We start from the raw sequence: 26,875 nt of genomic DNA, 5'->3' as shown, positions 1-26,875 counted from the left end.
ATTTAGAATCAGTTTGATGGCATCAGATATTATTTCAACAGGAGAGGAGATTCATGGGTAAGCAAGAAGTCCAAGAAGAAAATACTTAAAAAGTAGTTAAAAGAGAATCAGTGAGCAGAAGAGAAAGTTAGTATCTCCTTAAAATTAGACCATGTCCACATAGACTTAGGGAGGAAAAAAGGCAGACATTCCTAATATTGTTTCTGAGGAACAGCAGAACACTTGTTGACATGTAACTTCAAACAGGAACTATGATGGATATCCTTAATTGCTGCCATCCCTCCCCAAATCACCACAGTATGTGCAGGACGACAAAGACACCACGACTCATAGGTCATCAGTAGACTTCCAGCTCTGCCCTCTTCTTTAATGTGGGGAGAAGAACACATCTTTGGGACAGATTTTGGAGAAGTGAAGAAAGCACTTTAGCAACTGCAACTCTCCTTCCCATTTTTTTTTTTTCCAGTGGCAAAAAAATTGAAATATCTCACTACATAGACCTATAAGAATGCAAATGTAGACATATTTGTTGACTAATAAGGATATTTCCAAAACTTGAGCACAGCAGGAATAAAGAACTTGGATGCGACAGATTGAAGAGAACACAAGAAAAAAGCCAAAAGGCTATGAGTCTTAAAAGGCAAAACGCGAGAAACTATATGGAGATAGAATAAAAGAGTCAAGACAGTATTGTAGAAAGAAGTGGGTGGTATATGCTGTAAGAGACTGCAGCAGAAGAAAAGACAACAGTCTTTCAATGGTAGAGTTATAATGGCAGAAATTAAAAAGCAAACACAAGGACAAGTAAATACAGCAGAGACAAAATGATACCATCTCCTCTTTTTTACTAAACCTAATTGTAAGGACTTAAAATCAAACCATAGCTCAGAAATGTAATCAAAATGCATAGAAATGGAAGCATCTATCTCAGTCTTCTGATGCCAGTCTTTGTAGCTAACTCTCAGTCAAAAAACCAGAAACTTCATCTTTCTTACAACGATTTCCTAAACTGCAAAGATTAAATTATAGACTCAGGATTTGATAGGTAAATAGCATGAAAATGAATGTCTAGCACTATATCTAGATGCAGGCCCTGCTCTTGTAAAATGCTTTTGCCTTCGATTAGCTTTACTTGTTATAGTAAACTCTTCTCAGAAGAGAGTAGGCTCTCCTCTGAAGTATACTGGAGCATACTCTGAAGTATACTTCACAGCCAAATATGAACAGTTAAATAAGCTGGTAAGTATACAATCTGAAGGACCAAACATATAGTGCTGTTATTCTTGCTCTTGGCTCAGAATCAGCATTCCAGGCTACTACAGCTTTGTATACTTACCCAAACTTACTGACTCTATTGAATAAGCACGACCTAACTGAATGTGTAAGTGATGGCACTGGTTCAATACCCAAAAGCACTAACGAACGGTATTGCCACCTTTCTGTGTACGGCTTGTACTCTTCCTCTTCCTCGTAAAGTCAGTGGAACTGCATACATAAATAAGATTTGCAGGGCCAGCTCTGCAATCTACTGGTTTAGGATTGAAGGCCATATCCTGGAAATACACAAGAACTTTAAGGATGTGAGCATTCTCATTGAAATCAATGAGCTTACACACACACTCAAATTAAGCATTTGTAGTTCTGCAGAGCCACTAATGCAATAAAATAAAAGCAACTTTGCAGTTCACCTTTGATAAATATTATTTATAAAAACAACATCTTTCCAGTTAAGTTCAAACAGAAAAAAATTGACAGAGGAAACAATATAATGTAATTTCATCTCAATGTCATTTTGGAAGACACAGTGAGGACAAGGCAATAGGAAAAAGTGTGATAGCTTATTTCTGGACTTTCTTGAGTTTCATAGCTGCCTCAGGGCTTGGCTTTGCCCTGCTCTTGCAAAACAGCTACTCATTTGAATGTACTTCTACAGCTCTCCAAACACAACCAATGTCTAAAAGAGAAGTCCAAGGGAGGTGGCACTTCACTGGGCAAGAACACTGTCCACTCCCTAGTGTGCAGCACACAGTTTCGACAAGCTCAACAGCCCCTCTCTCATCTTTTCCTTATTTCATTTACCCATCCAGTGGGATCTTATGAAATAAAACAAAACCTAAAAGAAACAAAATAAAATATGAGAAATCATGCTTTAAAAAAATGGTCAAAGAAAAATTAATACAAAAGTCTAAACACAAATGAATACTCGACAATCAAACACATAAACATAAAATGCATTTAAAAATATATAAAACATTAAATAAAAACTGTACATGAATTTATGAAAATTACAACATTAGCTCTATCTTGTGGCCAATCATTTTATTTGTTAATTAAAAATCTATAAGGCGTGTTATTCATTTGTCCTTAACATATCAAGATATTCATGCTGAGCTGTAATGCAATGAAGCTAAAACTCTCCAAACAGGGACCATACTACGCTTTGGTCAGAAAAACCTCAGTCAGGTGTCCTGCCTTGTGCAAAGGCCTGTGGTGAACAAGCCTGGGAGCACAATCAAGTCCTCTGTCTTTGCCCTGGTCCATTAACCAAGTGAAGGGAACCCTGCTATACCACAGAGTTGCTGTAAGTACAAGACCAGGTTCTTCTGTAACCTTTGTTTCATGCCTTGCATCTGTGCACATCATCCCTTCTGCCTGCTCCAAACAGGTTCCTGCCCTTAATGTCATTAAATTACTTTGTAATGGCAGAAAAAAGTGGAGCTGGGAGAAATAATAGTTTATTATCTTTGAATGTATTGTTTCTAAATATCAATAGGAACTTAAAAATAAACAACTAAATATGATGACACATTGAAACACAAATAAAAACCCTTGTGTCATGTTCTGTTCTCAGATGAAGGAGAAACCCTGTGCACCTATCCCCAAACAGTACCTGACCATCTAAGACTAAATACTTCAAAGATGGCTATGTTTGGCCCTATGAAAAATCCAACTATCTGACTCTATAGCATAAATACTTCCTAGAACAGTATTGTCTTACCCAGTCTGTTGCTATCTGATGCAGTTGAGTTATTATGTACATCACTGTTGACAGTCACCATTACTTGTCCTAATGACATTTGAAAAAAAAAAATGAGTTGCACTATTATCCTGCAAATATAAACTTAATCAGTAGTTTTTGTTTGTTCTGTTATTTTATTTATTGATTTATTTACTTTGCTTTGGTAAGTTCTCAGTGTCTATAAAGAGTGAAAGCTTATCTATCTTCCACAGCACTTTAAACAACAGTTCAGAGCCAAATGTTGATTTGCCTTAAATGAATGGGACTTATGCTATCAGTTTCATGAGAAGTCGAATTTGACTGTTAGTAATTAAGTAAGAATGACTAATTCATTTACATTGCATTTTCTTGCTTGTTCTAACCTTGAGGCATTCTTAGTACTTTTGCTCTGAAAGTAGGTAATGGCACATTCAGAAGCTGAACATGCTAGCTTTGCACATTTCCAAAGGGTGTGGCAAAATTCCTTTTCTCTGAAACAATTGATAAGGTTCAGTGGAAGGCATCAAGAAAACACAAAGGGACCTCGCTAATCCACAGACAAAAATATAGTGTCAGCTGAAGCGAGCATCTTTTCAGAACAGCTAGGCTTCTGCACAGGGACTGTTTTACCTGGAGAGCAAGGCTCTAGGCTACACGGACATTGACAAGATCAGTTTCTTATGGTCATATCCACATATAGTGATGAGTATCTCAAGAACTTGCAAGGAATGCTACCTTATTGTTGGAATCTCTACTCTTACTGAAGCTTACATCATTCACATCCTTGCTACTTCTACTGCCTCATCTCACATAGATAAAACAACTTAAAAGTGAATTAATATACTTTTGCCATACCATGAAAATCTCAATGAGAGCACACAAAACCAAAACCATATCATTGAAAATTCAGTTCATCATGCAGTGAATTAACATCACAGCCCTAAGAGCCTACTATAATGTCAAGAAAAATGCACAGCTATAAAATGTTGACCTTCATTACTGTATCTGCATGTTGCAAACTCCATCTAACAAGTTTGAGGAAGACTGAGGATCCATTTCTGCACATGTTACAAAGGTGGTAGGCTTTTCCAGGCCTTCCTGCAGTATTTTTACTGAGTCACTGTAGGTAATAATTATTTCATAAGTAACTTTCTGAAGGATGTTTGGAAGTTACAAGTTAGATGGAAAAAGTATCATCAGGGTTTTCATAGTCTAGAATTGAATCATACTGAATGGTCACGACCCTCCCTTGAAATTTCCTAGGCCATTCCAACCCCTTGTTTTGTTTTCTTAAATCTGTGAGATTACATACATTCTTGAACACTAAATCAAAGGACAGAAATACGTATTTATATAAAAATACACATCTACACCACACTTTTAACACTAAAGCAAATCATTGCAAGTGAGAGCATTCAGGCCTTTTAGTTTGTTCCTTACCCTGTCTGCTGCAATTACAGTGAATCACACTGCTATGTTTAAAGTTACCTCAGAATTTTCATTTGAGATGTTGTTAATGGATGAACTACTAGCAAGCGTACAGAACCGTGCAAAACACAGGTAGACAATATTAACAGATCTGTTCATATTTTTAGCTGCATCTGCAGGTGTATTAGTAACTCAAGCAGTCGACAGTGATATCTAAAACAACCAGTATGGAAGAAGATTCAGATCCAGGGCCTGAGCAGTCTACAAGAGTGAAGAAGTAAACAAGGGAGTCCTGCAAGTGCTATTGAAGGCACAAGAATTAATCACAATAAATGCGTCTTTTGAAGGCAACAATGGTTAATAGAAGGGAGTCCAAAGGGAACAACAACAACAACAAAAAAAGTAAAGGTAAAAAAGAATACACTATTGACTTTATTAATTGAAACTTAGAAAGTGAAGAGATAAAGTAAGTAGAAAAGGACACAGAAAAACTACAGAGGAATGGGGGGTGATGGGTGGTGGGGGAGGGGAAGACTCTGACAGGACACAGGGAAAACGGAGCAAGGAAAAAGGACTGAAATAGAAAGATGCAGAAACTGAACAGAAGTGCTTTAAAAAATGCTTCCAGGGAAAGTAGAAAAAGCTACAAACCCATTAAGCAGCGGGCAATCTGGACTTAATTTGTACACTAGCTCTTTGACTATTTGGAGTCATTGAGCTAATAGAGGCAAAATATTACAGGCAGTGGGTATTTAGAAGATGATTTCTCATGTCCTAACTGCCAACTTCTCATCTGGCTTCTCAGAGTTCAAAAGGAGTCAGTTAGGTAGGTTGAGGCAAAGACTGATTTTGGCTTGTGTTGCTGCCAGGGCACTGGATTCTGAGTTTAGTATTAGTTTTTTTTAAAAAAAATGCAGTTATATAAGCTGCCACTCAGACTTGCAGAGGAAAGTACACTGGAGAATAAAAATAAAAAGCTTGAAATAAAAGTGTAAGAGAGAAAAAAAGCTATCCATCTTCCCTGTACAAGGAATGACAGAACTTCATTCATCCTTTAAGGGAACATCATGTATCTGTCTCTCTCAGATGCAAATGTGTTCAAGACAATAAAGCAAATAATAAGTAGTTTGAAATGTAACCTACTGATACTTTATTTCCAATACCAGTTCTTCATTCAGAGAGTTTTGAAGTGAGCACTGTATTCATTATTATTCTTAAACACTATAATGATCTTGTAATACACTATTTTGGGGACATCAAATTTAAGTGTAACTGTTCTCCACCAAAGAGAATGGTCCTACAGAAAGTGTAGTTCAAATCATGTTAATAATATGGATACAGTTGAGCCAACACTAAGGATTTTTTTTAATCCTACAACTAGCTTTCTGGAAGTACCACAGCTGACTATATCATGAGCTTTGCAGACCTGTATCTCAGATGCTGGATGATACATAACTTCCTAAGTTTACTCCCATTGGGAGTTGGATAAAATGCCTTTAAGACCAATTGTTTTTAGCTTTTCTATTCATTAGAGAAAAAAGCATTAAAGAAGTCTAATAGCAAAAAAGCCATACGTATATATATAGTGAACTCATTCTGAAGTAACAGCCTTTTATAAACACGATCCTTTTTATATGTAAAGAAGTCAATTTTTTTCCTCCTTTAACCACAACATAGAACTGAGCAGTTAATGGTATAAAAGCATCTAATGTACTGTGATATCTGGGAGCATCACTGTTATGGATGTAGTCACACATCCATGGCCTCAATTTCTACCTGTCCCAACTAATCTTGATCACAACCCTTCTCACTGGCATTGTTCCCTACAAGCCTTCACCTCAGTCATTCAAGAAGGAAAATGTTATGACATGGTTGTCTTCTGAACTTTTTTCACAAAGTGAGGTCATAAATTTTAGTTGTCTGAAATCCTTTTTGCTCCAACAGGATTTGATACAATATATTCCTATGAGTTGTACATAAATTGGAGGTCTATAGATAAACTTTCTTGGTCATCACAAACCTAACCTAAACTCTGCTGGAATAAATGAAAGTTTCCAGCAATGATGACTTAACTGAATTCAAAACTATGTTTCACATACTCACATCCCACTCTCCAAATATGTCCCTGCATAAATTTGGAAATCATATATGTAAACTCAAGCATTCAAGGGAAAGGACATGCAAAAGAAGTGCTGAGGAACTCAAAGTTTCTATGCTAAGTCTCGTTACACTTTCTCTCTTCACCAAGTACATATGGTTTATCACAAGCAGAATTTTACCTGGGGCCTTGATCCAAACAGAGTATTTTAAAACAAAATATAAAAGAAACATTTTTGCTTTTCCCAGCTTGAAGGAAATCAAACACATCAGGACATGTGTCTCTGGTCTTTTTAAATAAACAGTGATTTATATGGAGAAAGCTCAAATTGCTGAGTGGAAGGGAAAAAGGCATAAAGAAGATGTAGTTGCATTACCTAAAAGGGTGCTCTTATCAAATTTGTCAGTTTCCCATTTCAAGTAGAAAATTAAATGAAACAATTCATTCATAGTTTTATTCACTTCTTGGATCTGAGCCACTGCTTCAAAGAGCAGTGCTGGCTAATGCTGTTGCAAAATGGGGACAAAATGTCACCTCATTATTATTACTGGAAAGCAAGGAGAGGCTCCTGGATAGGTTTCTGGAGAATGTTTATTGCACAAAGAAGAGTAATATCTTGCTTCGTTAGAGCAATGCCTACACAGCAGCAAAAGATAACATTGTCTGAAGAAATTCACAGTTTTTCTTAGGATTCTGCAGATTTCACATGCACCAGGCTTAATACTGCCTTGTGTTTCAGAGCACAGTAACACAAACATTTAATACAAGCTTTTTTTTTTTATTTCTAAACATCACTTTTACCTCGAGGCACTAAGACAGTATTTTTCATTCATGTCATTAAGACCTCTAATGACATGTAAATATTACTTTTTTACCTAAAGATAAAAGTTTGGATAAAAGACAAACACATGAAAACCAAAGACCTAAAAACACACAGACTTGGGACACACTCTTAACTATTAGAGGCCAGAGATTCCCAGAAAATTCTAGATCTGAATTTCACGTTAATCTCTCCTCCCAGATAAGATCTTCCAATAACCAAATTTACTTAGTAATTAGAAAAACTAGGACCAGAAGAAATTTAACAGTCTATCCCATGAAGTTGTACATGAAGACAGAGTCTTGACTCTCTTATGTGCTCCAGTTGCCTACAACAACAGCAAGGCAGTAGACAATACGGTATCATCTTAACCTCAGGACTATTTATAGTAACCCAAAACTTAAGAGATTTTGCTCACCTTAAAAATTATTAAAAATACTGCAATATCTTAGAATTATTTCTTTTCCACTATTACTAGCTTTTCCTCTAATGTTTAAATTTATGCTCCACAGACATAGTTTGTCATTTTATGAATGCTACCACCTGTATGAGATTTCCAAATGGGCTTAATAATGTTGGACCCATTAACATTAGTGTTGCAGGCAGCATTCAATCTATTTAATGGTTTGTTTCATTGATCTACAAGTTCATAAAATGAGAAAGGGGGTCAAACGGAATTATGTGTGCTTTAGTACAGAAGCCTATAAAGCTGTTCTTAGTGTGAAATGAGTTAGAACCAAGAGATAGTAAAACTTGACTTGTCTCCTCAGCATTTTAGAGCCCAAAACTATTTTGAGTTAACAGTCCTCTACATTGCTAACAATGATCAATTAATGTTTTAATGTTTCTCCTTCGTCTGATTTGGAGGTTTTATTTTATTTCCCAGTATGATACACTGGAAAATGCACTCATTTTCCAAGCAGGCAGCAGCAAATGAAACATTTGTGCTCAGCACTCTTAAGGAGAAAATATTGCATCTTTCTCAAGGAGAGTCATTACTGGCAATGTCTTCCAGCGCAAGATCCAACAGACGTTTCCTTTTACAGTACTGCTGCTGATGCTGTAGTTGTTTTGCTTGCTATTGATTTGTGAGAGTCAAGGACACTAAAAGCTGAAGCTCAAAGCACCAGTGCTCACAGCTAGTCAGTGCATATATTTTGCACAGCTTCTAATTCAGGACAGGATAAAGTGAAAATGAGATAGTGTGAATAAGCAAATGTTCAGACTCAGAAACAGATTTCTGCAGTAACAGCAGCTCCCTATAGAACCACAGAAAATGCACATTAATAGAAACCAAATTCACAGGAAAGGGAGTATTAATTACTATCTGCATGCACATTTTAAAACATGGACGTCTGCAGGTTATTCTATGCTTCATTTACATGAAACTCTGTATGCCTGAGAGATCAATCAATATATCAAAGAACACTCTCTCAAAGCTTTCTGCAAGTACTTGAAAAGTCAAAGCGGTTAAGAAAAAAGGCTGTTTACCTTATGACATCCCTAGCATTTGAATTTAATACACTCATGGGTATGCATGTAAAATATAGAAATGGTACTACATAGACTTCTGACAACTGTCAGCTTACAGCCACAAGAAAGAAGATCAGAGCACATGAAGGACACAGCATAATTATGTCTGACGCCTTTGAAAAAGAGAATTCCTGTCAACTTCCAAACCATTGTATCTCTACCTGAATATTGAAGCCAACTCCACCACCACATAGGCTTGCATAATTCCAAGCATCAACAGACATTCCACATTTTCAATATATGGCCACTTGACAAGAATTTGCAAGCCATTTTTTACATAGAAATTAGGAAAATAATGTTGCTCATTCCAGTACAGTAAGAGTTATGGAACTATATAATATATATTCATTTATAATGGCATTATTTGCTTACTGTTTTCTTACAACAATATTAACTCCTTTGATCATTACAGCCTCATAGTTGCTATTAAGCAATTCTCCAACCTCCTTTCTATGACATTTTACCTTGAGTCTTTGAAGTCTGGATACTTCTCACAATATGCATACCCTAATCACTGAGTGTCTCTAGCAAAACAATTCTTTTTTCTTTTCTTTCTTTTTTTTTTTTTTCCTTCATTAATCTCAAGTGCTATTCAAGCACTTCCATGTGGCAAATAATGATCTTCCTTCAAAAAAACTGATCTGTGTGTGGTCAATGATCAGGACAATGGAGTGACAGCAAGCAAACGAGAGGCAAATCCCAACTAGCCCAGTTACTGTTTTGTTCTGTGAACACTGCTACATCATTTCTGTGCACCTTTTCTTCCTCCATCCTGTGCAGACTTTAAGGTCTCTGGGCCAGCGATCACCACCCCACTTTGATACAGTCTTAGTTCAAGTATTTCACCCCACAAAATTAAGACATAGGTCCCACAGGGAAAAAAAAAACAAAATACCCCCAAAACGCTGCTAGTTATCTCTTATCACAAGTCCTAATGTCACAGCACAGGCAAGAGTTGCCTTCCACTGAACCTTATCTGCACCAGTTCTCCTCCACAGGCAATACATGGTCTTTGGTGGGAAGAGAAGGATGAAGCATGAGGTGTTTCCTCATGAATATCATGGTCTAGATTTACATTCCTGAAAAGCCATCTCAAAGTCTGGTACACACTTTGTAGGCAGCTTGAAGTATATACATTCAGGTCCTGTACCTCTTCCAAGACTTCAGGGACTTTTTCCCCAGTTACTGCAGGAAGCTGGAATTACACCAAACACACTGCTTGGCTGTGAATGTCCCTGTGATTCCTCCCAAACACAGAAGATAAAGAATATTTATAAGGAAAAAAAACTGCACAATACAGTACTAAATGAAGTAGCTGGGGTCTTCTGAATCACAGCTGCTTGGAGACAAAGTGTGCACTTACTCCACTCTGGCCTCGGTTTGGTTCACTCTGTTCTCAGTTTTACATGGGCACAAAAAGGATCACCATTCAAAGGAATGCTATACACAGCATACACCAAGGAATGGAGAAAGAAAATGGTCTTCAAAGGAAGGGAAGCTCATGCTCTCTGTATTTCTGAACGTTACGTCCTAGTTCACCTTTCTGACATAACAAAGCATATACTACATTTAGAAAGCTAACTGCACCTAAGATCAGCCAAAAATCCCCATCTGAAGACTCAGTAACTCTACAGGAGAAAGTAAACAATTTTACTAAATGATAACATGTAATTATAAAGTTAATTAACATGAAATATATCAGATGTGAGTCTGTAATGGATACCATGTTTACTTGCTTATTGCCATAACCACCAGGGGAGAGACTATTGGCAAGCAAGTGAATACAACTCTTATTTGAAACTGTGATCCCTCAACTGGAGCTGCTGGGTTTCTCATCCATGTCTAGCACACAGAATGCTGTATAACCTATTTGAATCCTATTTGTCTGCTATCACTGATGCATTAGGAATATAACTTTCCAAGCTGTGTGAACAGCAATAGAAATATCCTTTCCCTCTCTGTGCATGTGACACAAGCTCCTGTCCTTTTACCCAAACACTCAAAATACATTACCATCATATAACTTTGTAAGGACAGAACCAGGAAAGGAATGCTGCTCAGTTATTTCTATAGCATTGCTGAGGTGCATTTTCTGAAATTCTCTCTTTCTACAGAAAAAAATGGTCTTGTAGACATATTGAGGTTAACAAAATGCTTGAAATGCATTTGAAATAAGAGATATTTCTTCTGAAAGATGAGATATTGATGCTGTACTTGGTGACAATTTCCCCTAAAGGCACTGTTTAAGAAATTCAGAGTCCTCAGTCTTCATAGTCAAATCCCCTTGCCTTGTCAATAAATAAATAGCCAAACCAATGTGCCTGGCTCTTCTTTGCTAAAGCAAAAAGGATGACTCTCTGCCTTTGGGCTCCAGAAACTGAACATGTCACAGCCTGCAATAACTGCAGGTCACGAGTCCCTGGAAGTGGCAATGCTTTGGCCATGATGGTTTCAGACTTGGACAAGGTGGTGCTCTCTACTTGTGCTATTGCCACTGCAGAAATAATCAGCAATAGGGCTTACACCCACTTTCCTTTCATAAGAAGAGATTCCCATCTCATCCTCATTTCCCCAGCTTCTTCCCAGAAAATAAACTCAGATGTACTTGGAGCAGGGCTGGTGCAAACTAGAGCTTGAATGACTCCACCTCTATCAGAATAATTCAGATGTGGAACAGGCACACAAGAAAATCCAAACAGTAGCTAGCAAGCCAAAAACTCTTCAATGTAAGTGGGATGTGCAAGACGAGTTGCTTACAGGCCCATCTACTAAACTAAAGACTTCAGAGACAAAGAGGATTGAGGCACATTTCTGACAGCAAATAAAAAAAGGCCAGAGCCTGGGCTTGAGCAAGGGTGTGTCTTCTTTTTTTATCCACAATTATGTAACCAATAGAAGATAAACAGCACTCTCTCAGACAATGTCCCAGTATGGTTCAAATGAGAGCATGGGTTAGGAATTATTTGCAATACACAGTATGTATGAGGCCACCCTATTTGAGAGATGAGGGAGAAGAGCGTTAAACATGATCCATTCCTTTCCATAAGGGGGAGAAAATGTAGCCCCATTTGCTTTGATGGTATACTGGTAGTCTCAAACACTGCTGTGCTCTGTTCCAGAACTGAGCGAAATTATATAGTACATGCAAAGCACACACAGTGACTATTCTCCAGGGAGACCACTTAACAGATAACACAGAAACGAGTTATTTCTGACTACCTGAAGCACAATGGAAGAAGTGAGTTAGTTATGTGAAAGGCATGTTAGTATTGCAACTGATCAAATAATTTTCAAAATAATTCTATCAATTTTGTTAATGTAGAACACAAAAGCCTGGTACTTGGCCAATTCTAATTATTTAAGCTTGGTGCCATGAATCAATATTGATGGAAAAGAAAGCAATTTTTGACATTCTCTCTGAAAAATGTATTAACAGGTACTTGAGGGCTCTTGTGATTTTACTCTTGTCTGGACTGGAAATGGAGATGATGACTGAGAACACATTAGCAAATTAAGAAAAAAAAACACTAAAAAAACAACCAACCAAACAAACAAAAACAACAACAACAAAACAAAAAAAACCCACCACGCACCTAAAAACACAACAATAAAAAACCAAACTAAAACCCTACACTCACCCAAAGACACTAGTCTAAACATAGTATTTGGGAGTCTTCCCTAGATATACAGCTGACTTTGCTTACACCAAATAGATTCTTACCAATTGCTTTACAATGTATTTGTAATGAGCAAAACAAGACAGCAAGTTACATTCTCATACTGCTATTTAGTCCTTCCCAATTTATGAAATATTTCAACAGAATAAAATTCCTTTCAAGCCCTGTTCAAAGCCCTGACATTTACACAAAAAGAATTTCTCAGATGCATAAGTGAACCTAACATGCATAATTAATTATTCACAATTTTGACTGCATATGTATTTTTTTGGCAAAAATATATGTGTACATGTACACATAAGTATACATAATAGAAGAGATACATGTAATAGGATAGATACAACCCAGCAATGTAACTGAAAACAAATGTAATACTTGATATCTGTTCTAAAAGTAAATAATTCCATAAATTCACCAGGTATATTTAAAAAAATACAGTCTTTGCTCTTTATAGGTTAGGAGTCTGAATAGCTTTATCATCTCACCTTCATTGTCGCAGTCTTGCAATGAAAGCCATATTTGATCTACCAGACCAACTCCTTTTACTTCACCATGAACTGGAATGGAATGCATTACCATTAATGCAATTGTCAAGAGTTTGGTTTGCAATTGCCAAATCTACTCTTTTTTATATATTTCTGCACCAGTTGCTTTATTTTCTGTTCTACTCTGCAGGAGAGAAAATACCCATTGTGATACTTCTAGACTGTTCCCAGTTCACATTTCTCAGAGTTAACAATACCATGAGGAGGGCTGTCACTATTAACTGATTTTTTTGGACTGGACCCTACCAGACGCAGCTCGTAAATGTGTTTTAGAGACAAATATGCAGTGCTTAAAATATTTATGAAAAAATTGTAATATCATGCTTTATGATAAGCAGTGAAGAGATATTCTTCAGTCACTGGCCAAATTCTTCTTGGCGTATATTCCTGGCCTGCAAATACAAATTTAATGTACAGATAGCCCCCACTGAAGTCAAGGGTCATTGCTTAGTCATACTGCATGGAGCACTTTTTTGCTCAGGTCTTATGGTTTTTGTCCAGGGCTTTTGCTTTTGTTGGGGATCATATACAGTCAAAACCCTGATGCATTAGCAGGCAAGACAGAAATTCGCTGCATTCAAGAATCCTCAGAAGACCTAACATCAAAATAGCTTGTTCAGCACCTGGTCCTACTCCTTACTCCCAGTAATGACATCAACCTCTAGGCAACTTGCACTGCCTAAAGAGTTTGCAGGTTGCCCTCTGTTGTGCAACAGACACTGCTGTTCCCTCCCTGCTTCCTGTAAGGCAGGAGGCATCAATGTAGTAAAACAACAGGTTTCCACATCTCCTCCTATTCGAGCCCAAGGTAGGTCAGCATGAGGCATCCCAAAAAACATAAACAAAAGATTTGCAAATTCAAGAATGTCTGTCTTGAGTTTTCAGGTATCAGTGCTAAGTATTCTTTGCAACATGAAAAAAATAACTTTGCATGCAAAAGTAGTGGATCTATGGTCAGCAGACCTGGACACTCATGAATTCGATGTAGGGACAAATGTCTAAAAAGAAAAAAACATATAAAAGCAAAGCCCAGCCAAATGGCAGGGCTCAACTTATATAATCTACTTAAATTATACTGCTTTAAAATTTGTGTAGCTGCACATTTACATATGTGTATAGAAATTCCCCCTAAATTATTTCATGTAAGTCATCAAACAGCTTTTTCCTTGGAAAACCATGGTTTAACATTAAGGTACTAGTCTCACACACACAAAAACAAAACAAACCAAACCAAAAAAACCCAGAAATAGATTTTCTATTACTAGCATTTTATGAATAGCATAAAATAGACAGAATATATATAAAATGGATTTGAGCCATACTAAATATGATGTCAGTAGAATAGGCAAAGTGAACTGTGGACATTCTTTGACTGATTAGGGATTATGATCCACAGCAAATTCGGATCCATTGTGTTCCAAAAGCATGATTAATTGTGCTCATAATATTCTACAATAAAGCTGACCTCCAGGAGCTGGCTCCTGAAATTATGATGATAACTCTAGATTCTATCATGACTTCATGATAGACCTTTATCTTGTCCGGATTTTCCTAAAAAGCAGAAGGCAGACATGATGCCCTAAATTTTATTTGTTATTTTCAGCCAACATAAAAATTACACTGGACTAATTCAGCTCCTACGAATACATCCAGCTTATTCTACTCAAGTTAATAGATCTCAAACATAACCTCTAAGACACAGAATTTAAATTTCAAAACACAGACCCTGTTCAGCACAATGATGTCTATGTGAAAACTGAAGCATGTAGGTAAGGATACACAGTCTTGCTTGTCTCTTGACAAAGCATCAAACCTGTACTTTAGCAGCCTGTTTAGAAAGAAGATGATTGGCTGAGAGAGTACTCTACTAGGATTACAAACAGAAGATACAAATATATTAATATATTCTTCTGTATTTGTGAGTGACTGCTCATGATATTTCTCAAAACAGGAAAGCTATTTTACAGGGACAAAGGTTTCCACCCTCATTAGAGGAACATTGTTTCCTTTCCTGCAATTAAAATACAGAATCTGGTACTCCCCTTAGAATTTACAATTTAACTTCAGGAAGTGAGGTTAGTTATTGAGTATGTAAAAAGTTTCCTTAGTCTACACTGAACAAAATTCTAAATAAAGCCGGGGAGGGGGAAGTACCAAAATACGTACCAAAAAAGTACATTAAAAACTATTAATATTGTTTAAAATACACCTTTCACATACAGTTCTGGAAAACAAATTGTCAAAACACAGTAAGAATCATCAGCCATGCTGTGGCCAACACCCCTTCCCCCACAAAGACTGAAAATTAATTTTCTCAGACTCAATTCTATTTCACAAAAACTCTGAAATCGAATATCTGAGATAAGCTATACCACTGTTTCACAGCTTTCCATATGCAACCTAAGAATTAATGGGGATAGGAAGGGATGACATGAAGCCACTCACAAGCACAGCAGCCCTGTAACAATACGGCTTTCTGTCCGAGCCAGCCTATGCTAAGAGTAATTGATTACAAGCTTGATTAAACTAATAATTAAATCCTCCAAAGCGCTCATATGGTTGTGGAAGGGTTGTGAGAAGGACAGGGACCTAGTACCACTTGTGACCTTGAAAGAAAAGTATTGATCAGATTTTGCCTTGTGAAAGGAAGGAGGGAAACTGAAACCAACCATCCTGAATCATTAATGAGCTTCCACAGCACGTTCCTCACTTCAGCTTTTTACATATCCAAGTGGATCTTTCTTCAGGTTTCCTCAAAAACAGCACATTTACAAACTACTAACAAAAAGAAACTGCAAATTCGTTCAAGACAACATGAAGTACCTCTAGTCAACAACACAAAAGTGCTGTTTTTTGTGCACTTTAGACTATGTAATACATAACAACATATGTTATACATATTTCTAAATATATACACGTGTGTGTTTATACATATTATGTTAAGTACTGTGAGAACCTAAAAGATACTGTTGAATGCCTCTGGCACTACCTAGGCTTTCATTAGTACCCATTGATGCAGAATATGATTTTCCAGTCTTCAGATCCTTCTTAGGACTGAAAGGTCTTTGGGCATACTTTCTATCAGGACTACCTATTTGGCCTTGAAAAAGGAGAAGGTCTTTTATTTTCTTTTTTTTTTTTTTTTTTTTTAAAAGCTCTTCATCAAATTAAATGAAATAAAATTATGAGAAAAGATATAATTTGTGTGGCAGGAAAAATCCAAACAACCGCTGTTTAGTATTGATAGGACTAAAGCAATACAGAAGCGTAAATGGAGAACAAAAAGCTAAACATCAGATGATTCATAGGAAGGTGTATGGCAATTTTCTCCACATTTATCTTACATTTCACTACACCCTCCTTCTTAGTGAGTTTTCCCTCTTCAGTACATTCTTTAGTTGTTTCTTCTAAAGTCTCTTTTCCTATAAATTGTCCCCAATAGCTTTTCTCTGGGTAGGTCCAGCTACTGTGCTGCTTACTGCAACACAAATAGAGCCTCCTCCTTTGGTCTTGGCTCATCTAGCAATCCTACTGCACATCATTCTCCAACTATTAATTTATTACAGAGAAGTAATAATTTAGGTTATAAAACTGCTTTTCTGATTTCAAAATGCCTTTATTAAACAAATCAACTATGTTAAAATATTGGAAAACTATTAAGTCAAGATTTTTTAAAAAATATTATCAAACCAAGAGAACTTGAAGAAAACCATCAAACACCCAAACGAACATTGACTGTAGACATTTCCTCTCAGAGACGTGCGGCTCAACAAAGAAAGGCATACCAACAAGGTGCAAATATGAAAAGATTGTTCTGTTTACTATCCAGCACAGGAAGGAATGAATGCAACAACTTCTGTCCCCACTGCCACACAGCAGTGCATTGGCAGAAGTCTATAGGCTGTATCTGCACAGAGGAATGTTCAGCGCTCTCAAAGTCACTGAGTTTACATATGTAAGAAGCTGGCCACTTTCAAAATACCCATGTCACTGGTTTCCGACTAATTGCCTGTTTAATTTTGACTGTCTAGATATTGGAATTCTTCCTTAGAAATATCCTCCGTTTCAAGGACAATATGGTAGCATCGACAAAGGAGAGATTTACTAGTACTAGAATTAAATTGAGGTAGAAAACCAGTGCTGCTTCTATACTTAATGATTACTGAACTAATCTCATAAAATAAAATGCTAAACATTATCTTACATGAAGCATATAGGTAATTAAAAATTCTATACTGCAAAACCACACTCAGAAGATTATCTCTGTTGCCTTAAACAATACAACAGTTCTGCTCACCACAGATATTTCATTTTTATATGCTAGCGAAAAAACATTCAAAAAAGATTAGAAGATCATAGGTAAGAAACAAGCAAGCTAGCCTTGATAGGGACACCCAAGTAAGACAGAAAGAAACAAGCTGTGGATTACAGTGTCAGAATACATGTGAAGGACAATGTCCAAACTTACACTATAACAAAGCCAGAAATCAATGCATCTTCACTGTTAGTCCAAAACTGCAGTATGCCTACACAGTAAGTTTAGCAAGAATCTGCTTATGGACAGCTTTACATCAGGAATTACATGGTACTATATAGAAAGAGAAGAATCATTCATAATGTTATGGTGCAGTTTACATTTTCACTCTACCACTGTCTGTTCCTTAAGATACTGGTAATGAACAATACGGTGTTTCAGTACCATGAACTGGACAATATCTAAATGTCATATCCAAGGAATTAATTTTTCCTGATAAAAACAGAAAAAATATATTCCAAATCAGAAGAGCATCATTAGTATCTTTTTCCCTTTACATTTCAAAGAGTTACAAACCTTACCTCTTTTGGTTATGTAGTTGTGTTCAGTCCTATGGCTCTTCAATAAACCTACTAAACCAAGGCAGAATAAAAAGCAGAGGAATATTCCTCTGTAAAAAAAGTTTACAGTCTTGGCTATAACTGTGAGAGCTACCTAACCTCTGAGATGACTTGTAATGATTTTTTAAAAAATGAGTTGCATACAATCCTATGCATAAGCCTGTAATTTACAGGCCAAGGGCAAAATTCTCCTATTCCAAGCACCTTACAAATGTAATATCTGTGAAGCCTATTACAGTGCTTACTCTAGCCTGACTAGTAGCTCCTGTTTCCAACAGTGGTGTTTCTGGTGCTGAAAAAGTAGCAGGATGCAGTAGCCAGGCCAGCGCAAAGAGATTTGCTCTCACTGCTGGCTGAACCCTGCAGCACCCACCTCCAAGACACAGCCATCTATCCTTCTGATTGAGCAGAGCTGATCCACAGTACTAATCAGCTGCTTCTGTGTACACAATTATTTGCATGTGGTGAGTGGGAGAGGCCTCTTCTTTTTTGCATTCACAATTTTAATTGCACTTCTTGCACATGCAATGTGCAAAAGAATATTCCTTGAAACACCCATAGTCTGCTTGCTGCTTGCATTTGTTACTGTCTTCTTTGATGTGTTCACATTCAATCTTGTGACCACATGTGAAAGCACAGGTCAGGTCAAGTAAACCCTTGCCAACAGATGTGTCCTGGCTAAGGGCCAGGCTGAGTGCCACTGTACAGACCTCTGCAAAATAACCTGTCTCATCTTCCTGTCTTTTTGATCCTGCAGTGGTCGTGGCACCAACAGCACATATCTTGGGCTTGTCTTATTTTCAGTCTCACTGGTCTGGCCTTGGTTCATCCAAAGGTGAAGTTTAAATACTTTCATTTTCCCTTTTTCATTTTGTTTTCTTTAAAATGTGAGCTGGAATTCATGACTATGCAGACTCAGTGAGAGGCACTGCAAAAGACAGGTGACTGCAGGACACTGCTAAGGAACAGGACATTTCACAGATTTCTTCCTCTGGTCTCACAATACTATTTTGAAACATACACACCTTCTGATATCAAATTTCGCACTAACAAACCAGCCTCACAACCATACAGTTCCACTGACAGCAAGAGCTTGATTTCAGATTGGCAACAGTTAGAATAGAGAGAAAAAACAGCTTCCCAAGCTTTCACTCTCCTGCTACAGAGCTCATAGCAGCTCCTGGCCCCAGTTATGATGACTGGACTGGGTATGGCAACCTTTGCAAGGTACCTGTAAAGGTCTGAATTCCCAATACTGGCCTGACCAAGAACAGACTCTTACACAGTCGTTCTGTGACACTTCTGCTGGCCTTTCTCTTACTTCATCAGAGTTGTCAGAGCTGATACTCCCCGGAGCTCTCAACCCTCCCCCCTCACTGCCTCTTCTCTTGCTTTCATCGGATAGGGTTACCAATTAAATCCTTTCTTCGTCCACTTTCCCACTGATTTTTTTGCTCCCCTTCACGACATTGGGGGCCACTCTTTCAAAGCCAGGTTGAGATCTCCCCCAACCAGACAAGAAATCCCACCACTCCTGTTCCTGTCCTCCTTCTAACTGGCAGAAGTTGGTCCCACCTTCCTCATCATAATTAAATATTGCATCTTCAATCCTAGGAATTTCTCCAGAACTTTGGGCTTTTGTCTTAAACCATTCCTGCTCTTCTCTTTCTACTCAGAATATAATCAATCCAGTACAAAATTGGAAAAGGGTATGATTTTTGCCTTCTTTGGCTTGCTTTCCCTCAGTTACATGATAATGTTTCCCTTAACTGTACTACAACCTTTTCCTTTTACCCCATCACAGTTTAAGAAACTCCCTACCTGCTCACCTCTTTTAGTCTTCCCACTTGGACCTGAATATTTTTGCCTCCTCATTTCCCTTATCTCTTTTTTCACCCCTCCCTCATTTTTCTCTGTCACTCATCACTTAGCCCAACTTTTGCCACAACAAAGGCAGGTTTTGATCTTGCCTTTCAAAAAACAAAACTAAACCCAAAACACCATAATCCCATCTGTCTCTCAAACTATTACCTGTATTTCTCATTGAGCTCACTGAATGAACTGCAAGAGGTTCACCTGGCCTTGTTCTTGGACTATCAGCCCTCTGGCTACCATCTCTCTAGTCTGCATCCAACACCTTGCTCAGTGTAGTCTTGACCTATGGCTATATTTCCTATTACCCTTAAATATCATTCACCCTCTGTGCTAAAAGTTTTGCATGACCCATGGTTCAGAGCCAGTTTGTTCAGTCCAAACTGCCACACACTGCACTTCTTTACAAAACAATTCCTTATAGTCAGGCTCAGAATCACAAAGAATCACACAGAATGTTTGGGATTGAAAGGGACCTCAAAAGATCATCTAGTCCAATCCCCCTGCCGGAGCAGGGACACCTAGATGAAGTTACACAGGAAAGTAAAAAAGGCAATGTAATTTTCTTCACAGATTTTATTCACAAGTTGCTGCTAGTACAAGGACTCTCCAACCACCTGTACTACTCCTGAAGGCAAACAAAAATCTACACAGAGAACTATAAAACACTGTTCTACAGAAAAGGAAGTATGGCTGCAGGAATCATGCAAAATTCACTTTTCTTATTTTTCAACCTTTAAAATTTTAGACCTATTTTGCATGATTAGCAACTCTTAGTGAAATTGTACAACAGCAATGTGTCAGAGCTACAATCATATTTCAAAAGGTGAATCATAAGCAGTGAAGCCATGAAGTATTTAAAAAAGTGACATATTTGGTTTTTAAGTAACTAAACTATGACTATACTGGACAAATAAAAATATTCAAACACCATAAAGTTCTGTTAAACAAAGCAGAAAACTATTCTGAATCCCATTTAGGAAGATAATTATCTGTCTATAGCTGACAAGCTACAGAGTAAACAGGAATGTGTAAGCATACATAAACATGAATGCACATGAACCTCTCAGTCTGTACAAAAAGCATTCACCATTTCAGGCTACAACCTGTGTTCATACCTACCACTAGACACATTGAGTTTTCCTACTGGCATCAGCAAAATACTTTTTGCTGTACTTTTTGTGCTTTCCACACATACCAGCCAATGCAGTCAGGTATATCCAAAGTGTGGTTAAGGGCACTCTCTCTTCTCTCTTTTTGTAGCTACGACTCACCTAGGAGAATTGGTCCTAGTCAGTATCTTGTCCAGAGCAGGTTCAGTAGAGACCATATTAACTGAGGTTCTTTTCTGTTACCTTTTCTTTAAGTCCTGTCATGTTGGCTGGAAGCAGTATTCCAGTAAAACACTGGTATTTCATCTTCTATTTAAGAAGCTATTTCAGAACCACTCTAATATGCCTCCCTCATCCAGAGCTCAGTGTGCTACAGTGCCAAGGTTAATTGAAGAGCTAAAGGTCAAGATTAGGTTCCACCTATTCTCTGGGAGGATTTAGTTTCCCATGTTACTGAAAAGACACTTTCCTAGATGTACATGGAAGCTGACACAGCCAACCGCAGGACCTCTGCCTGCTCCACTTTTCTCCCCCCAAAGAAATGCTAGCCCCTACCAATCTAAATGAGTCCAACTCCCATCTATACTAATTTACTGGCAGGGTAGTATAAAGGGGCCATTGTGTAAAAGAGAGGCAGGCTCACTGGCCTTTTTTTTTTTTTTCATGAAGGATGCCATCAGCATACCAACATCCTTAGATACCAGTGGATCCATTCCATGCAGCCCATTTCCTTCTTCCCCTTCCAAAATCCCCTCACTTAGCAAGGTTTTAAACATTAAGACAGCTCTTTGACTAGGTAACAGTAATAAACACTGAATTCTGAAGTCTCCACCACAGCTAAGGTTAGTTTGTTTGATTCTGAAGCAAAACAAACTGGTGACCAAATTATTGAACTGAAAGAAAACATTTCCATTAAAGAATTTCCACAGCATTTCTTACAGTCCTGGATGCATTTTCATGATTGCAACAGTGGAGAAAGGTTATCAGTAGTTAACTGCAATAGAATGAGTTGGTAAAAGACAAGCTAACTCTGAAGATCTAATCAAAACTGAAGTAAACATGGGAGCTGGGACAGCTGGAAGAGGCACTGGGCAACTCTCAGAAGCTCTATGCCTTGCACTTAAAAAGGTAAGTAATAAATGACAATAATAAATATAGTGTGCACAAAGTAGAGGAGTTCAGTGGCAAAGAGGTCACTGTTACAAGGCAGCTAGTGTACACAACAGTGCACATGAACATCCTTTTTGTACAGGTAGTGGTCAGTGAGAACAGTGCTCAGCTTTATGCTTTATGCAATCACAACACCTGTTTGTAGAAGCATAGCTTGTACATAGCAAAAATGTTGCCCTGGCTGCTGAGAGCAAGTCAAGTTTTCCAAAAGTTACCATCACTGCAGTACCTAAGCACTTAAATGCTAGACAATGTCATTGTGATTAATCATGAATGTCTGTTGTGGCATGAAGATTTTTCAAAGTACACATGTGAGTCACAGCCAACTGCATAAAGACTGCAAACACAAGGTAGGAATTCGTCTCCCTTTGGCACCACAAGGGTACAACTGTCAGCCCAGAACTGCCGCAGGCAACACCAGCACTGCGCGGAATTGCTGCCATAGAAGGAAGCTATAGGAAGGTGGAGTAAGACAGCTGCATCCTTCTCTTGCTATTCAAATTTGGCACATTTGGGCCTGAAATGTGCAACTGGACAAATGCTTCCAAGTCCCTGCAGGAACACACAGGCTCTGACCTCAGCCCAGAAACCATTCAGCTGCGCCAAAGGGAAACGCAGGGGTTCAAACTGTTCAAGTTACTCCATGGCCTTAGCATAGTATGGTCCAGCAGTCTGAAAGCATAAGCACTCCTCTGTTCCTCTGTTGGTCTGTTATCATGCTCCACTTGTGCCTGCCACATGGTCTGTAGTAAATGTCATGTGCAAGAACCAGGTATAGGCTGCTTTTCCAGTGAGCAAAAGGAGCAATGTTTCCTTTGGTTCCTCTGCACTTATGCTAGATGATCTAGCGGATTGGTGAATTGCACCCTAAATCAACTATAAGAAATTCCAAACTATTACTTTGATAAAATAAAGCCATGTGTAGTTATTTTATACTCTTCTTTACCAAAGCAACAGAGTGCTTAGGAGACAGAGAGAAGGAAGCTTTCCCTCCCTTGTCAGCCTTCCTGTGTGCAGCAGGCATAGAATGCAAGGATAACTATGCCAGTCCAACCATATGAACATCTATTGCCCTGCCTCTGACAGGGGCAAAAAGTATCTGCCTGAGGGATCATGTAAGCACAGAGCAAGCGCCTAGTCACGCTTATCCAGAACGCTTTTGTAGCCCAAAGATTTAACATGCCAAAGGTGATGCCTTCACGCTTAATAGCTGTATCACTCAAACTCACAGCCTCTGGGCTGGGAACAGGCCCTGTGCCATTCACCGGGTGCACAACCTGCACCCACAGGGCACCTGGGGTTTACTGTGCCACTGGCAGGTTGCATGACTTCTTCTGATGGCAGCAAAATACCCTGCGTTAATGTTTGCCTGGAGCACACAGGGAGTGGCCATCACAAGAGTAGACGCAATGCACAAGCTTCAGGTACCATCAGAATCAGCTAAAATACTTGCCTAGCTGGCAAGCTGGCACTCAGAAGCAAAGAAAAAGAGAAATTTAGCAGGAGAGGCTATCTACTGCTCTCTGAAGTGACTGAGGGTGGTGAGAGCTCAAAAGATACCTCCAAGAAGATGACCATGGGCTGAAATATTTAGCTGGTCATAGCCACAAACACAGAATTTGACTGCTCATTTTGACTTGGCCCTCAAGCAGCTCAAATGTGAGACACATTCAACAAATGAGGAACTGCATCAGACCCACCTGAAGACCAAAAACATGGGCTGCTCTTAGTACACAGCCCCACATGCCACAGGGAAAGGACAGAAAATGGTGCAGGGTGTCAGAGGAAACACCGCAATGGTCCTCTCCAAAAATTTAAGGGATGTCAAGAAATTCTGCTTCAGATACTATTGTGGAAAAAGAAATACTTCTGTGAGGTACATTTCTGCTGCTGCCTATTCCTAGAAATCACAGAAATGCAACCTTTTGAAAGGGCACAAGCACAGACAGATTAGGCCACAAACACTACTTGGGAGGCCCTCTGATCACAAAAATTTCAGTTGTGGCCACCAGTCCCTGTGCCTGAGCGCTCTCAGGTGAAACAAAGGGTTTTGTAACTGAATTCACTGATTTTTAAGGAGTGTTTCTCTCCAAGTTTGAATTACTCACAACCTCTTCTGACCAGATCCAAAGTCAAAGTTTCTCCTACTTTACAAGGCCATATATGGCAGGTCTGCTTGGTGAGGCTGGCCCCGTTGAAAGTAGAGGCAAACCCGTGATCACAGGCATTCTTCACAAAGGTTATGAATTAACTCCTACAGCTGCGGACACTTCTGTGTACTCTGTGGGGGAGCTGTGGCAGCGCAGAGATTGTGCCACGACCATAGGCTATCTTCTTCCCTCCTGTTACTCCATGAGGATGATTCATTTAAAATCCAAAAGAGATCTGAGGGAAAAGGTCTGAGTCCTCAGATGTGCCAGCTCTGTATTGCTGCACAATCAGTGCTCAGAGAGGGCAAGAAGGAATGGGGCTTGTAGAAGATCAAGAACCACAGTCAGACTGGCTGGCCAAACTGCCAGGAAGAAGTGAAGCTTCACGTTAAATACTTTGTCATCTCTCAGGGCCACACGAAAGACCTTTTCTGAATACTTCTTGCACATTTGCATTACTCCACATGGTTCTCCTGGGCATTCAGCTACACCAGGCAGTTGAAGAAGCAGTGGCATTAACCTTTAACAGTACAAATAAAACTGGCCTAGAATAAATAATAGTTACTAAACAGTCTGTCTGGTTTACTTCACCATAAAGGAACCTGTTACATTGGTCCCACCCCACTGCCTTTTTTAGAAAGCTCCAAAAAGTCAAACACAACAAACCAGAATGATTCTCAACCCTGCCTTAATTTTCTTAAGAAAACCTCAAAGAAATAAGACTGATCTCATTTTGCTAAATCTTGTTTCTCAATGCCATACTGGAAGTGCCATCATTTCTTCCTGGTTTCTGGCACTGGCAAAGTGAACAGTGTTAAATAGGTCAAAACAGGGCAGAGCACAAAAAAAAGAATGAGAGACTTGTGTTTAAAAACACAATTCTGATTTTTACACAGGTATTAGGAGAAAACAGGCTTTGAGAACAGTACAAAAACTTTGAAACAGGGAAGACCATTCCCATTTCACCTCATCACTCATTTATGGGAATAAAAGGCATTACTTATAACACATTATTTCGATCCTTACACTGGATTATCATCCAGGCTGAGGACTGTTGAGTAAATAAATGTGACAGCCTAAAACAGTGGTCACTGTGAGGCAGAGAGGCACACCTATATTGCACTTGTGAGGAAGCACTGGGGAGGTACAGGATCTCCAGGAAGAGAACAACTATGAGTCACTCGGAAAAGGTGTGTTCAGCTACCCGTAAAGAAAACACCTTGGGGAATACACAGACTGCAGTGGTGGGGCTGCGTCAATAGCTTATATACAAAGCAGCTCCCAGGTTATAGATATCCTGGGAGGTGATAAACACGCATCAGGGCGGGTGTGTGAAAAAGAGATATGAAAAGGACCCATTCAACTTGAATAAAACAATATTTTTTTGAACCTTTGCCCAGAATTGAAATAAAACTTAAAGTGTTCTTTTTACTAGATACTCAAGCAGCTTGGCTACTTGTTGTCTTAATTTTTCTTAATTCCTGTGAACTTTTGTACTTCCTCATTTCTTCCTAAGCAGCAACGGCATTACTACAACAATGGCTTTACAGTTCTTCTTGTTCATTCTGAAAGAAGAAACACCATGAACCTGGAAAAAAAATCTATTCTTGATGCTTTTTTCCAAATATTCATATCCAAAGAGTATAATGCCATGAGAGTGCACAAACAAAACAAAGGCATCTTCAGATACGTTAAAAGAAGCTGTTGATAAAAGGCTACTCCTGTATGTTTTTGCAAAATCAAACAAGAACGAACAAACAGTTTGCCAGATTTGGGGAAAGTTCAAATAAGCATCAGAAAACTTTAAAAATTATATTAAATTTTTGAGCAGTTTGTTTGTGAGCCTTTTTTAGATGCACACATTTGCCTAAAACAAACTTACATGAGTCTCCGCTTTTTGTGTTTCTGTGCATGCTGCTTTAAAAGATACAGCTTCACTGCAGGAAGCAGAATGACAACAGCTGTGAGGAGGGCTCTGGCACAGTTTTCTGCCCCAGCCAGGCTCTGAGCCCAGGGTCAATCTTCCCCTGTTGTGCAAAATTCAATACTGAATGCTTTTACAGGAATTAAATGAAAAAGGGCACTCCAACTGTACTAAGCCCTTAGCATCTGCTAAGAGAATTGATAAGTAGCTAAGATGGCCAGGTATTTAAAAACAGAACTTTATAAAGCAGAGTCATTGTATTATCTGCTACTCAGGACAAGCACAGGGTTTCTCCCAAACTCAGGAAAAAAAAGAAAAATTAAAAAAAAAGGTTCAAACTTCAGAGCCATTAGCAGAAATTAATGCAACTCAATCAGAGGATGAATCCTACATCGGTTTTTGAAAGCTGAGGAACACAAATGGAAGAAAACTCACATTAAATCTGACAGGTATTGTAAAAGGAGTGAAGTCCTAAGCAATATATGCTTGCAATCCCCACTTGTGCTATTCAACTGAGACTCACATACCTCAGCCAAACAATTTCCCTGAAAAAGATGTCACCGTACTGAAAATAGCATGTGGTCTACAGTAACCTTTCAGTATTTCCTTGTCTTCATAATTAAAACAGTATTCAAAAGCAACACAGAACAGCTCAGAAATTGTCTCTGTCCAC

The 26,875-nt window shown here is 38.5% G+C and overlaps 1 protein-coding gene across 1 annotated transcript in view; it reads right to left on the bottom strand.

Annotated features, from left to right (window-relative positions):
• Nucleotides 1–26,875, bottom strand: part of NTRK2 (neurotrophic receptor tyrosine kinase 2) — a gene marked incomplete at its 3' end in the record, with an annotated part of 173,792 nt that overhangs the window by 109,373 nt on the left and 37,544 nt on the right. Inside the window, exon 8 of the mRNA XM_080362473.1 lies at nt 13,040–13,111. Within this exon, the coding sequence (XP_080218599.1) occupies nt 13,040–13,111 (72 nt within the window). The remainder of the gene's footprint in view (nt 1–13,039; nt 13,112–26,875) is intronic.

Source organism: Nesoenas mayeri (genome assembly GCF_963082525.1).
Source record: "Nesoenas mayeri genome assembly, chromosome: Z".
In the NCBI taxonomy this organism is placed as follows: Eukaryota; Metazoa; Chordata; class Aves; order Columbiformes; family Columbidae; genus Nesoenas; species Nesoenas mayeri.
Note: the sequence above shows the minus strand (reverse complement) of the source record. Positions and strands in the feature narration are given on the sequence as shown.